This window comes from Crassostrea angulata, chromosome 6 (genome assembly GCF_025612915.1).
Source record: "Crassostrea angulata isolate pt1a10 chromosome 6, ASM2561291v2, whole genome shotgun sequence".
Classification (NCBI taxonomy): domain Eukaryota; kingdom Metazoa; phylum Mollusca; class Bivalvia; order Ostreida; family Ostreidae; genus Magallana; species Magallana angulata.
The window spans coordinates 201,989-217,319 of NC_069116.1; the positions used below are offsets into that span (position 1 = coordinate 201,989).

Genomic DNA, 15,331 nt, shown 5'->3' on the forward strand with positions numbered 1-15,331 from the left:
ACGTGTGGTTTATAAAGTTAAGACACGGAACACATGGAGCACGAACCTGACTATCAAAACTCCAACAACTTCATGATGGAAACTTAAGATTATTTCGGCCTTAATTCCTATTCTATTTATCTACAAGGTCTCTGATAGCATTCTACCCTTTGTTCTAATCCTTTTCAGTCTTTCCCTGTTTTCTTTCCTTGCCAAATCTGTCAAACTTAACGGTCTACCGTCTTTCTCGTCGTCGCAATTATTTTTGATAGACTTAGATGGTTGTCACGTGACCCATTTAAGGTGGGGCTATTCAAATATTTTGTATTTTACAGGCACGTAAAAAAATTATATATATATATATATATATATATATATATATATATATATATATATATATATATATATATATATATATATATCTTGTATCTTTGTAATGCGACTGACCTATACAGCGTAATTTATGTTAAAGTCCTATCTTTGATAAGGAAATGAAGCAAATAATCAAATTATCCCACCTCAAACCCATACATACTTTTGGGTGTGAAAGTTCCATACTAATACAATGAAGAGTGCAGCGATGATTGCTTTTCTAATGGTAATGACCCATATGATCCCTAGCTGTAAGGACTTATTATGATCCCGTATTCTATAAAATCAACATAAAAGATACTAATGATTGATTTTCACTTCCAATGCTAAATTTCCCGAAAGAAGTTGAAGATGAAATGGAAAAATCAAAGTTAATGAATTTGATGTAATTTTTTGTCGTTGCAACGTTGCATATAAAGCAGTGTAGAATTTTATGTGGAAAGTTTGTACTAACTTTTATAAGAACATTATATAAATTTGAAAATGGTTACACATACAGAAGTGGCAGATTTCACGCTTTTATAAAAGGGGGGTCTTTATTGTTGTGAAAAACTGCCTACCTAGAAATATGCCTCTAGGAAACAAAAATTGGAAATGACTGTCAACAAATTCTTACTCTAAACGTTAAGATTAAACTCATTTTGTTTCAAGTAGGCAGAGTTTCACAACAAAAGATTAATTTTAATGGATTTTAAAACAATGCACGTATAAATGTAAAAAGTTGATTCCCCCTCCCTTTATAAAATAACCGGATCTGTCGATTTCAAAGACACATGACTGCACAGGTTGTTATAAGCACCCCCCCCCCCCAAAAAAAAAACAAAAACAAAAAAAACAAAAACAAAAACAAACAAAACAAAATCAAACAATAAATCATTAAGAAGTATAAATCGGTGATGAAGCAATGAGTTAATGAAAATATGAATGGATAAATTTGTTCCAGATTTTTATCTAGGCGGTTATTTAGGGATGATTATATTTACAACGCAGACGTTTTTGAAGAACCAGAATCAGATTTATCTATGTAGCTCAAAAGAATGACAATAGGAATATGGGAAGAAGGCGGAGTACCCGGAGAGAACCCACGTGTCCAAGGGGGGTCGAACTTCGGTCGCAGCGATGAGAAGCGAGTGGATTGTACACCACGGTACTTGGACACAAAATAATTGTAACTCTCTATATGTTAAAGGCAATCAACTGTGTCCCCCTCAGGGCCTCGTCACCATTTGTGTTACAGAATGGAAAGTACTAGTTCAACCCTTATCCTATTAATCAGAACCCACCTACTCCTAGAGCAACAATACGTCACGGACGAGTACAGATTAACTTAGTGTTAAAATATTTCAAAATACCTTCCTTGTTTAGTTTCTAGAATGAGTTTTTTTTATCTTGTTTTCAGAAAACGACGGTTTCTGAAAAAGTTCACGGTAGAAAAAATAAAACTCTTTTTTCTTATATAACAAACATTTATCAGATTGTCACTATTTTAAAAAATACGCAGAAAGCACGTCATAAAAATTAAATTTTGCAAGAATTTGATAAGTCGTTATATGGTTGCTGTATGATATTGCCCTTGAATGAAAATACAGTGTCAACAAAAATGCGTGTCAAGTGTTTTTAGCTCCCTTTTTAGCTCAACTGTGCAAAAGATGACAGATGGGAAAGTTGTCCTTATATTTATATTTTCAAAAACTTTTAATAATGTTTACTACTTGACGTTTATGTCGTTGTATGTTCATTAGTGATAAAATAAAACCTATTGGAGCATTGTACGAAGAAAACAGGAATCATATATTAAAAATTGCTCTTCGAGATATTAGAAAATTGTATCAGCGTTGTAACTGAAACTTGTTGTTTTTTCTTCAGAGTTCGAAGGAGAAGAGATTTCAATTAAACTTCTGTTCACAAAAATAAGCTTGTCAAAGTCAAAGACGTGCCAAAATGGTCATGCTAATGCCTTTGTTTGTAAGCAATTATAGATTTGAATAAAAAGAAACGGTGTTTAATTTATATCATAACCCTTATAAAAACCTGAATTTTAATTAATTTACAACGATTGATAAACAATTTCTACAACTTTATTTGTATCTTTTGTTGGCACGGATGTTAGCGCGAGGTTTCATTAGTGTTGGAGGAATCTGGAGTACCTGGAGAACCCTTACGAATTACCACCAATCAATATATTTGATATAGATCAAACTTATTAAAAAATATCCTCTAAATAGAAATTTATGGAAAATGCAGTTAGTATTTAAATTGTGATCATGATTTGTCAGGGTCCAAAACTGTATAAAGGTGCAACGGAAATCCATTTTTATAGATATAACAGCATGAATAGAAAGGATTTGTTTTTTTCTTGTCAATAAATTATCTAAATTAAAACTTCTTTTAGCAGTAGAATATTTTGTTCAGGTGAGTAATTTCGGTGCATGGGCCTCTTGTTTCACATTGCACTAAACACTTGTATATATAATATTAGTCAGTTTAAAGTCCTTCTCAAGCTTTTAGGCTTTACGTGAACGATGTTTAACCCGTTTCGGCATCCTATGCTAAGGTTTTCTATATTTGTTTTTTTTATATATCTGATCTTCATGTTGTATTTTTGGATTGATTTCATTCTTTTGTATTTAAATAACAACATTTTTCTTTAGTTTAGGAGAAGATGATGAGCCAAGTTTTCCGATTGGAATTGGATCATCTCAATAGTAAGCGATTTTAATTGTTCTGTAAAGTCTTAATTTTAATTTTGATTTGATTTATTTTCACCAAAAGCTCATTTTAGTATTCAATAATTTAGCTTTAACTATCGTAAAAGCTGTTTTCATGGAAGAAATGCATTGTATATTTGTTTGACTAGAAACAATATTAAATAGAATCCATCTGGATATATTTTCATACTTCAGACACATGCATTACAAAAGTCCCATGTATTCGTCGTACTTAATTTTTTACGTCACCTGAGTCACGTATGTGACCTTTGAGATTAAATTCTGTTCATTATCGTGCCTCGTCGGTTAATAATTTTTTATTTTTAACTTTTTGAAAACTACAAGACAAACTGTTACCATTTTTAGTAGGAAGCATCTCTAGGATTAGTTGAATCTATTACCTTACCACCCTGGGGTCTTATGAGTGCGATTAAAACAACACAAAAGAGGCCATTTTCAAAAATCTTAATCTTCTCTACTCTCACGCATGTTGGAAAAAACTAAATCCATAGTTATGGTGTCCATGAAGCCCTCTGTCAAAATTTTAAAATTCATTTTCCTGGGTTAGATGTTTAGCTTCTACCGTTGGGTCAATGAACAAATATTGAATATTTTTTTTCACTTCAACGCATGGTTATAATGTCCATTATGGTCTCTGCCTTAATTGTGAAATTCATGGTCCCTGTATCATTGGTTCAGGCCCTACGATTGGGTCAATATGGCTAAATAGGAAAAAGGAAAAACCACCTTAGAAAACCTTCTACTCCACGTCCACATCAGGAGGGGACAGGGTGGTGTAATCTGAATGTATGGTTATGATACTCATAATGTCATCGTGTTTTGTCATGGCATATCAAAATTCTATTTCATCTCAGATTTCTGACTAAGGGCAGTTTTCATTAAAAGAACAAATTCCGATTTTAAAATGATTCTTCAAAAGTATTTTTAGAACATCCGGTATATTTTAACACTTTCTCCCAGACTTTGTGTATTATAGTACTTCTATTTGTGTGATTGCTATTTTGGGCCGGGCTTGTTTATCGAAAATGAAAGTAGGTTTTTCAATCAATTTCACAGTAATTACTTATAAGGTATGATTAAACTATAGTTTACTGACATTATCTCAAACGAGGTGTTGAAATATCAAAGTTGTAAGCAGCTACTCTGGTGTATGCATATTTAAGGGTAACGATATTAAATCTTATATGGCCTAGTGGTCTTTGAAGAGGAAGTGTTTTTATTAAAACAAGTTTTTTTCTGTGAACGTATCATTATTTCAACAAGCATTCTGAGAGTATTGCATAAGCAATACACGTCCTCTACCGGTTTGTAGAAATTTGTGAAAACAATGCACTGTTATGTAGAATATCATTTCTTCCCGTCTCAACAGACCGACCCGATAACGAATCCGATTGTAATAATACAAAAAACCCTGTCGATTAAATTTACAACACAATGCTTAACACTACTTAACAAAACTTATTTGTTTGTTAGAAACAATAAAAGGAATGGTCCAAGTAATGCACGATATTATTACTGACAACATACTTTCCTCGTTTATTTGATACACACCGAGCCCGATAACGAACCCGAACATTAAAAAACTTGGATACAAAAAATTAATTTTCTCGAAAATATGTCAACCAGACGCTACAAAAGTGTAAACTTGATCTAAAGTTTAACATTTTGAAGCTGTACAGCAAATTTCATATTATTCCTCAAACACGTAAAGAAAAAAGTGGAAAACTAAAGTGGGACGGACAGATGGACGGACAGACAGATGGACGGACGGACGGACTGACAGACTGACGGACGCAGCGGAAAGCTATAGTCCCCTCCGGTGAAAACCGTTAAGGGACTAAATAACTTACATATAGTAACTAAGATTTGTTATTTTTTTTTTATTGATTTTCAAGTCAATTGGTTCAATACTTATTAAATTATCGTAAAACAGCGTAGTGTAAACATGAATTTTATGTACGACTTGACAATAGACATTTCCGGTAATTTTATGTTCGACTTTAAGTAAATCGCTACCGTATGCAGTTCAAATAAACAACATATTCTTAGGATTTTAATCTAGTAAAGGGAAAAAAAACCCAAACGTTTTGTAGTATTGGAGGGTTAGAATATTGCCCGTACGTAAAAGTTGAAGCAGGCAAGAAATTAAAGTTATCCGATTAACATCGAAACAAGCAGTCGACTTTCGGACAAATTTTCCCGTATTACTTACAATAGAACTAGTCCAAAATTCAGAGGAGACTTTGACAGATATCGCACATTTATGACACGAAGATTGTTTCATATTAATAATAGCTGCATAGTAACTATGGGTTGACAAACCACACGCAATAGAATTGTCCATCAGAGCAAACTACAGATCGCTAGATCTTCATCTACGTTTCATAATGTATACGGACCGTTTATGTATGCTTCCATAAAAATGAATGTCACTTATTGAATCAATTTTTTTTAACTTTAAAGCATAATTATGTGTACACGTGTTGAGTTTCTGCTAGGGATAGGAAAACTGTGCAACCACGTACAGTACATGCAACCCCCCCCCCTTCCCCCAATTTATACACCACAAAGCCTGGGGTTTAGGATAAAATAGATATCATAAAGTCAAAGTGGTTTTTAGAAATACTTGTGGCATATGTTTTTGATCTGATTTAATTTTTAATTTTAATTTTAATTAAATCTGAAAAATTTACATGTATTTTCCTAAATGATGCATTTTCCCCTATAACAAGTCATGTCGCGAGGGTATGCTCCCCTTTGCAGTGCCCTTGTTAATTCTTGTTACGAGTAATTGAATACGAATAACCTTTTAACCGAACACCATTCTTGTTTTAGACCTAAGTACTCGTGTGAAACTGCATTACATAACATAATTGACAAATGGTTAAACAACATAGATGGTGGCAAATTAACGGGCATTCATTTTATTTGTCTTAGCAAAGTATTTGGCAAGTATTATTAATCATCAAGTATTATTACACAAACTTTTATCTTTTGGTATATGCAACAATGGTATGCTAATGATTCGAAGGTATGTGGAATTAAAAAAAATTAATAAAGCTAACATAGATACTAGTATGCGTCAATAGAGGACATTATTTCGCAATTTCTTTTTATTCAAATCAACGGTATTTGCACGACTAAGTTGGTGTGAGTTTTATATTGCTTTACTAAATATTAAATCATGTTAATTTTGGTTCGTTTTGTCAGGCATTAACCCCATCACTAATATTTGGGTTGAATAAATAATGATAGCATTTTAACTAACGGTTTGTTTATTTAAGAGATCCTTTACTCCATATATTCCATTATATTACAAACCTTTTCTTTTGCAAGATAAATGTACAAAACCAATTTATAAACAGATAATTGCCTGTAAAATAACCCCAACTGCAATACCAAAGTGGAATTCAGAATTGGTACAATATGGGGTAGAAATTTGTGTTTCTGATGCTGTTAATGTATGTTTTAAGACAACCAATGACTCATCTATTCAATGATTACAATACAGATTACTTCATAGAATTCTTCCTGTAAATTACTATTTGAAAAAAATCAATGTTGTATCTTCTGATTGCTGTTCCTTCTGTGAACGTGATGTTGAGACAATCCAACATGTTTTTGTAAGCTGTGAAAAAATATCAACAATTTGGAGCAACCTAAGCATGCATATTTACCAATATACTTCTATATGAATTGGTTTCAATGTTATCAATATTTTATTGGGTGAACTCCCATTGTCAAAAGACAATAAAGTTGTAAACTTTATAATTTTGTACACAAAACAATATTTATTTTGCTGTCTTAAAAAAGATATACTGCCTAGTCTACTAGGGCTGCTATTTTATCTATATAACAAATACAAAGTTGAAAAATATATTTCATGTCAGAAATTTCAAATGCAAAAGTTTACTAACAACTGGCATGTATGGAAACATATATTTGATACAATTCAGTATTTTTTTTTATTTTTTGTTTCTTCTTTGTTTATTATTAATATTAACCGTTTGCCTTTGTTAAATAAGCAACCACTGTCAAATCTGGATGAATGTGAGCACGAATGTGTGAGTGGATGAATAAAAAATGGCTTTGAATTATATTATTAAAATGTTTGTATGCATATGAAAAAATAATAATAAAAAAAAAATGTATTTTACTTGTTTCTAAGTAGCAATGGTGGACCCCCTCATGGTATGGTAATGATTCGAAGGTATGTGGAATTAAAAAAAATACTATAGCTAACATAGATACTAGTATGCTTCAATAGAAGACATTATTTCACAATTTCTTATTTGATAAGATTATTCATATTAAGGGTATTTGCACGACTAAGTTGGTGTGAGTTTTATATTGCTTTACTAAATATTGAATCATATTGATTTTGATTCAAGTTTGGTCAGGCATCAAATAAAAAATGAATGATGTGAATTTTGTATAAATCAGAACTGAATAAAAAATATAGATTTTTGTAAATGATTATTGAATTTATAGTAATTGTTTGTTTTTGCATGGTATTGTTTGTTCCATCTACTGATAATAGACGATTTTACAAATCCTTTAAGATATCTATTATCTTCTGACCATTGACAATTTCACAAAATCCTTTAAGATATCTATTATTTTGATTATGTGTTTGATGTGTTTACTGTTTGGTTGGTTTGCCTTTAGTAGTAAACAATACTGCTTTAATTTTTTAATGGTTTCAGTCGTATCTTCATGGAAGAACACAAACTATTAGATGGAAAGGTGTATCGTCTGATGAAAAAGATGTTACAATTGGTGTTCAGCAAGGATCTCTTTAGGGGCCTTTGTTTTTTTATTATTTGGGAATGACTCTCCAAAGTGTCTTAAATTTTCAAATGTAAATATTTATGCAGACGATACAACACAAGATGTTTCCCATAAATCTATTGATGGTATTGAACAAAAATTATATTCTGTAAAATGGATGAACAGTAACGATTTGACCATGAACTTAGAGAATACTTTTTGTATGTTGATTGGTACAAAACAAAAATTATTGAAATGTAAAAAATTGTATATCCAAGTTGATGATGTTGTTTTAAACACTGTAGAAAAGGCTAAACTTCTTGGTGTAACAATAGATGAATCTCTTACTTGGTAAAGCACATTGAATTTTTAAGCAAACAACTTGCTCAAAAAATAGGTACATGTATTTTACGTCGTCTTCGTGTTTTTATGTCAAATGCTGCTTTATTAAAAATTTATAATACTGTTATTATCCCACATTTTTTCTACTGTTGTACAGTTTGGTGTTCAGCAAACAACAATGACCAAATTTAGAAAAATTTTAAGTTAAAGAAAAAGGAAGCTAGAATTATACTGAATGTTAAAACACTCAAACTAAAGATTTAGTAAAATTAACTAAATTATTGTTAATGTACATTGGTGCGTTAAACAAAAGAAATAGCCAAGTCATCTTATATGGGAATTTGGGTCTGACATCATCATGATTATTTCGTGCAATTCGTGATATTTCTTAGGGCGATGCAGGTTTTGACCAATCGATATACGGTGCATGTAGATTTCAGTCCTGTCAGTCTCCACGGAGCTATGAATAGCAATCAAATTTTGTAGGAAATGGAGGGAATCATACTTGGTGGATGTCAATATATATTAAAATGTATTTTATTTGTTTCTAAGTAGTAATGGTGGACCCCCTCATGGTATACTAATGATTGGAAGGTATGTGGAATAAAAAAAAAATAATATAGCTAACATAGATACTAGTATGCGTCAATAGAGGACATTATTTCGCAATTTCTTTTTAGATAAGATTATTCAAATCAACGGTATTTGCACGACTAAGTTGGTGTGAGTTTTATATTGCTTTACTAAATATTAAATCATGGTAATTTTGGTTCGTTTTGTCAGGCATTAACCCCATCACTAATATTTGGGTTGAATAAATAATGATAGCATTTTAACTAACGGTTTGTTGCCTGACAAATCTTGAACCAAAATCAGCATGCTTTCTTTTCGTTAGCGAGTAATAGCAAACTTTTGTTGCAATGATCGTCAATGAAAGCTTTAAATATTGAATGCATTTACATCTTCCTATCAACAAGTTAATGAATTGATCATAATGATTAAGAAAACTGACTAATTCATTGTTAATGTACATCGGTGCGTTAAATAAAAGAAATAGCCAAATCATCTTAAATGGAAATTTGGGTCTGACATCATCATGAGCTATGAATAGCTATCGATTTTCGTAGGAAATCGTACTTGGTGGATGTAAATAAAAATTAAAATGTAGTTTACTTGTTTCTAAGTAGCAATGGTGGACCCACTCATGGTATGCTAATGATTCGAAGGTATGTGGAATTAAAAAAAATAATATAGCTAACATAGATACTAGTATGCTTCAATAGAAGACATTATTTCACAATTTCTTATTTGATAAGATTATTCATATTAAGGGTATTTGCACGACTAAGTTGGTGTGAGTTTTATATTGCTTTACTAAATATTGAATCATATTGATTTTGATTCAAGTTTGGTCAGGCATCAAATAAAAAATGAATGATGTGAATTTTGTATAAATCAGAACTCAATAAAAAATACAGATTTGGTATGCTAATGATTCGAAGGTATGTGGAATTAAAAAAAATAATATAGCTAACATAGATACTAGTATGCTTCAATAGAAGACATTATTTCACAATTTCTTATTTGATAAGATTATTCATATTAAGGGTATTTGCACGACTAAGTTGGTGTGAGTTTTATATTGCTTTACTAAATATTGAATCATATTGATTTTGATTCAAGTTTGGTCAGGCATCAAATAAAAAATGAATGATGTGAATTTTGTATAAATCAGAACTCAATAAAAAATACAGATTTTTCTTAATTATTTTTGAATTTATAGTTATTGTTTGTTTTTGCATGGTATTGTTTGTTCCATCTACTGATAATAGACGACTTTACAAATCCTTTAAGATATCTATTATCTTCTGACCATTGACAATTTCACAAAATCCTTCAAGATATCTATTATTTTGATTATGTGTTTGATGTGTTTACTGTTTGGTTGGTTTGCCTTTAGTAGTAAACAATGCTGCTTTAATTTTGTCACATCACTTTAATATCCTACGTTTGTTTTTAAGTCGGGAATACAAATGTCACAGGGGGCACAATCATAATGATCAAGGAGAAGTTGAACACTGTAACCGAATGTCAATGATGACTTTACTAGCGTGAGTTTTAATCATTTTAATGATTGAAATTTAATAAAATGTATCTTTTGATTATACGAGGGTCAATCAAAAAATACGAAGACTTTTGTCATAGCTATATTACTTAACGTCATATCATTACTTAATTTGGTAGACATAATTAAGCAATAGTTTCAAACAATTTGCAAGAAAAAAAAATTAATAAATACCTTTATTTCTAAGAATTATTTAGAATCTAATCCTGCAACAATGAGGTCACGGCGCACGGTCAAAATTTGTGTCATGTCAACAATAAACCATATAATGTTGAAAGTAATATCTCTATAAATTGGGCTTAAAACCAAATAATATTGAAACCTCAAATTAAGTTTTGTCTTGGTATTCTATGTTCCAAATAATGACGGGATATACTGTTTCGTCGAACAGATATTAGTAACTTAAGACATATAGTCCTCTTTAGAATTGACTAAAAACATCGACGTCACCGGACGTCACGGCGCACCGAGAAGTACACACAAAATGGATTTAACTCAGGAAAAAGCCGATACAAGCTGTGAAAATGCTCAATGGTTCAAAAAATAAGTCAACAATTATTTGCAAGTTTGTGTTTAACTGTAATAAATTTTGTGGGGGTGGTGGTAATTGTATTTTGAATATAAAACAGTCCGAGAAAGAGTAGAATATCTGTAAATATCTGTAAATATTTGGTCAAAAAATAAGTAACGTCAACCGACCTTCAGGGTTGTCCTTACTGTAAACTAAGAGATACACGGTTAAAAAATGAAAAATTTAAAGAACTAACTTATGATTCGCGAACAAAAGTGTGCAAATAATACATTAAGTGGTTCAATGCCATTTTAAATTGTAAGGAGAAAGGCACAAGAGAATAAGCGTGATATAAAGATGGGGTATATCTATAAACTGTGCGTGTTTAATCTTGACGTCATGTTTTGAACGTTACCGTGCGCCGTGGTGACAAAACATGTTGTTTTTAAAAAGGGGTAACAAAAATATCGTGTCATCACATGGACTAAAACTTCGCATATCAATAACATAAGTGTTGGTGCACAGATTAATCTGTTAAGTATGACTTACATGAAAGATATATGATAGACAGCCACATTGTCTTCGTATTTTTTGATTGACCCTCGTATGCTGTTGACATTGCGAACTCTTATTTTAATGTTGATTGATGATTGTTTATTTTCACTTTTTCTTATATGTTTAAAAATGGATGCAAAATCAAGTACTAGATTTTACTAGTATATGACGAAAAAAAGTATTTGCAATAATTTTTAAAAAATATATATCTAGACAAATATCTAATTTAAAAAAAACATGTTTTAAGAAGTCCACGGTACATTTCCTTAACCCTTTTTGTTCGGCTGATTATCACACCAGACCGAAGCTATAGAAACTACCTACCAATTATGAAACGCATTAAAGTTCCAAGAGATCTCCATCTGAAAATTGAATTTCACAATATATATAATTGCAAATGAAAGAACCGCAAAATTATCTTCCGATCTTATGGACACATTTAGGAGTATTCAAGCTCACCAGCAGAATGTGAACTCAATTTTCAAATTAGATATGATTATTCACATTTTACTACCAGTGATGAAAATAACTTATTACAGAATTTTAATCAATTGTTCTTGCATTCATAATTTATCTACTGTTTTAGATCAAAACCTAACAGATGTCATCAAGGACATGAACATGCCAACTCGAGAGAAGTAACAGAATGTAACGAACTGGAAGAGAAGTATGTAGAAACGCTGATGATATTAAGTATATCTTCAATCAGAAAATTTGAGAAAATATGGAAAGTATTTAAACAGAAGCACACAGTGAAAGAGGCTTTGAATATTATATCTTTAAATTTAAAATATTACAGAATTCAGAGAATGAGAACAGAGTCCTCAGCTTCGGAATTGCGCTTTAGACAAACAATCACGTAAGGACTTTGCAGGAATACTGCAGGCATTTATATGCATAATGATATAAAAAATATACCACATCTCTACTTTTCTTCACCTAATCAAACTAACTTCCTTATTATCGCAATAGGTAAAACATGTAAGATGTATTGAACAATTTTAAACAACAGTAGAAAAGAAATTTACAGAACTGAAATCAATGAATTTTGATTTTTAAAAAAATGTTGGTATATTAAGAAGGTTTGATGGTAGTGGCAATATTTAGACTTTATTAATTTCCTTAAGAAGAAGACCCCTGTAAACAGATGTGGGGAAAAGGATCGAATTTTAAAGATAAAATATTTGGATTTGTCTTTACTAAATGTTAGTTTATGTCCAAAAATATCATATTTAAAAGTTTTGGATAGATCTAATGGTTAATGTGTTTAACATCCAGCCTCATGAGATTAAATAAATGGCAGCATTAAGATCACACGTAGAATAATAAATCAATAAACAGCGTTCCAAAAATGACGTTTGATACAATCATGGGTTGGATCATAGAAGTAAGGCAATTGATTAGATTCGATGATGATTTAGATAATCTTCTTTTGATTTTTTAGCGATATAGATGGTAGAACTATCCAGAATGAGATTGAGTACAGAGGAAATCCAGAGCGATTGCGAGGATTGTTTGGGTAATTAGTTGATAGAGAAAAAAACTTTGATATCTAACTTATTATTTATAGTCACTTTATTCACAGAAGAATGCGCAGAAGAATCATTAATTGTAGTTGTTAATTTATTGGCGGTATGAGAATAATGTGTTTATAAATGGCATGTACATTGGTACATGTTTATAAATGGCATGTACATGGGTACATGTTTATAATTGGTACGTACATGGGTACATAGTGATGTAGACAATAGAATATAAGAAAACTGAAAAACAGCTGTGACATTATATCAACAAACAGGATTCAAACAATTTAAAGAAAACATTATGCTTCTCATTGGTGGTTTCTGTAAGCTTTTAGACAGGTCTCGTTGATGCTCTCTGAACGTTAGGTAGTTTATCTAATGATATAACATTGTCGTTTTAGAAACAACCCTGCCCTTGGACAATCTGGCGGTATGTACAAAAAAAAGTGAAATTTAAAAATGTTAACAAAACTATTACATGCTATTAAATCATATATTTTGTTATACTGTAAAGATATTGAAAAAAGACGATAAAGGTTTACCATAACATTTATATTTTCCGTTTTCTTTCTATCTCAATCTGTATGTGCTTTTGTGGTTTTAAATTTTATTACTTTTTTATATTTGATACTATCATTTCTATGTTCAGGGATGAGTCTGTCCAACTTTCCATTCAATTAGTCCTGGCCACGAAATGTAAATGCTGATATCTTTTGTGACAGAAAGCTGAGAAGAAACCCTCTTTGATAATTACAAAAGACTAATTTGAAAGTTTTCAATCAAAGAACAGATTTATGGAGAACTGTTAAGTTGATTACTTTTCTTTGCAAAATAATCATATTATGCATGTTGCCTGCTAATTTGTATTGTGTTCAATATTGATACCTGTATTATACTCCAAATAAACTCTCTAAAATGTTATTTTAGACGGTCAAGTGGTATATTAACGACACACACACACACACACAAACAAACACACACACACACACACACTCTCTCTCTCTCTCTCTCTCTCTCTCTCTCTCTCTCTCTCTCTGATGGGTATAAAAATACTGTAAAACCATTGGAGTCTGGCCTATTGTACTACATGTATGTTACTTTATAAATGCTAAAGTACATTTTTCTTTCTGATGAGTCAACATTTGTCACTGTCCGTGCCTCACAGTTGGACTAATTATCTTTCTACGCGTAATTAGTCAACCTAAAAGTCTGATAATATTTACAGTAACCTGATCATTACCGTTTTAATATACTTGTTCGTACAGGTATTTTTCGAGACAGAAACAAAACCAGTAGAATTTTAATAATCATCATTACAAAAAAGTATGTTCATCTAATGCTAATTAACAATGCTAAAATATGTAAACTGCTAATACCAGTTTGAATTCCAGTATGCACAGTGTTTTGTGATTTTTCTTATGAATTACTAATAAAAATATACTTTTTATTGCTGTTAAATTGTGTTATTCTTTCAAAAATCGTAAGACTTTTGGATAATGAAAATGCATACAATTTCAGGATATTATTTTTCTATACGTTGAAATTTGTGGGAGATAAACTAAATGTATTGTAACTATGTCCATAATGTTCTTTTCTTAAATTTTTAAATACGTACCTTGACCATGGGTCAGGGGCTAAGGCTTTTTATTAGCTCACCTGGACCGAATGTTTAAGTGAGCTTTTCTGATCACCCGTTGTCCGTCGTCCGTCCGTCCGTCTGTAAACTTTTCACATTTTTGACTTCTCAAAAATCTCTGGGCCAAATTTAACCAAACTTGGTACAAAGCATCCTTTTGAAAAGGGGAGTCTAAATTGTTAAAATTAAGGGTACAACTCTTTTTAAAAGGGAGATAATTACGAAACAGTGAAAATAGGGTGCATGTCTTTAAAAATCTTCTTCTCAAGAACCACTGCACCAGAAATGCCAATATTTACACAAAAGCTTGTATATGTAGTGAAAATTCTAAATTGTAAAAAGCGTTACCCCCAGACCAAAACTAAGGGCCCCAGGCGGGGTTCAAATTTTAACATGGAAATACATTGGAAAAATGTTAAAAAATCTTCTTCTCAAGAACTACTACACCAGAAATGCCAATGTTTACACAAAAGCTTGTATATTTAGTGAACATTCTAAATTGTAAAAATCGTGACCTCCGGACCAAAACTGAGGCCCCAGGCGGGTTCAAAGTTTAACGTAGAAATTCATAGGATACATGTTTCAAAAACTTCATATCAAGAACCATTGCACCAGAAAAGCCAATATTCACACAAAAGCTTTTAAATAGAGTGAAAAATTCTCAATTGTAAAAATTGTGACCCCGGACCAAAACTGGGGCCCCAGGCGGGGTTCAAAGTTTATCATAAAAATCCATAGGATAAATGTTTAAAAATCTCCTTCTCAAAAACTACTGCACCAGAAATGCCA

The 15,331-nt window shown here is 31.4% G+C and overlaps 1 protein-coding gene across 2 annotated transcripts; it reads left to right on the forward strand.

Annotated features, from left to right (window-relative positions):
* Positions 1-2,815: 2,815 nt before the first annotated feature.
* Positions 2,816-13,825, forward strand: LOC128190600 (uncharacterized). 2 transcript variants are annotated; one of them, XM_052862713.1, is made up of 10 exons: positions 2,816-2,905; positions 3,003-3,056; positions 8,745-8,786; positions 9,377-9,418; positions 10,214-10,303; positions 11,970-12,050; positions 12,183-12,242; positions 12,828-12,902; positions 13,308-13,336; positions 13,556-13,825. In XM_052862713.1, exons 1-10 carry the CDS (start codon positions 2,874-2,876, stop codon positions 13,585-13,587), a joined length of 537 nt encoding a protein of 178 aa, XP_052718673.1. In that variant the 5' UTR covers positions 2,816-2,873; the 3' UTR covers positions 13,588-13,825. The 2 variants fall into 2 exon arrangements, with proteins under 2 accessions (XP_052718673.1, XP_052718674.1); XM_052862714.1 differs by lacking the exon at positions 8,745-8,786 and having other exon boundaries at positions 2,855-2,905.
* Positions 13,826-15,331: the final 1,506 nt, after the last annotated feature.

Bases quoted from the DNA above. Each gene is read 5' to 3' on its own strand.
- LOC128190600 (XM_052862713.1), top strand. From the start codon at position 2,874: ATGTTTAACCCGTTTCGGCATCCTATGCTAAG. The intron at 8,787-9,376 runs GTATGTGGAATA...CTTGTTTCTAAG, and splicing joins GGTATACTAATGATTGGAAG to TAGCAATGGTGGACCCACTC. The intron at 12,243-12,827 runs GTAAGGACTTTG...TTGATTTTTTAG, and splicing joins CGCTTTAGACAAACAATCAC to CGATATAGATGGTAGAACTA.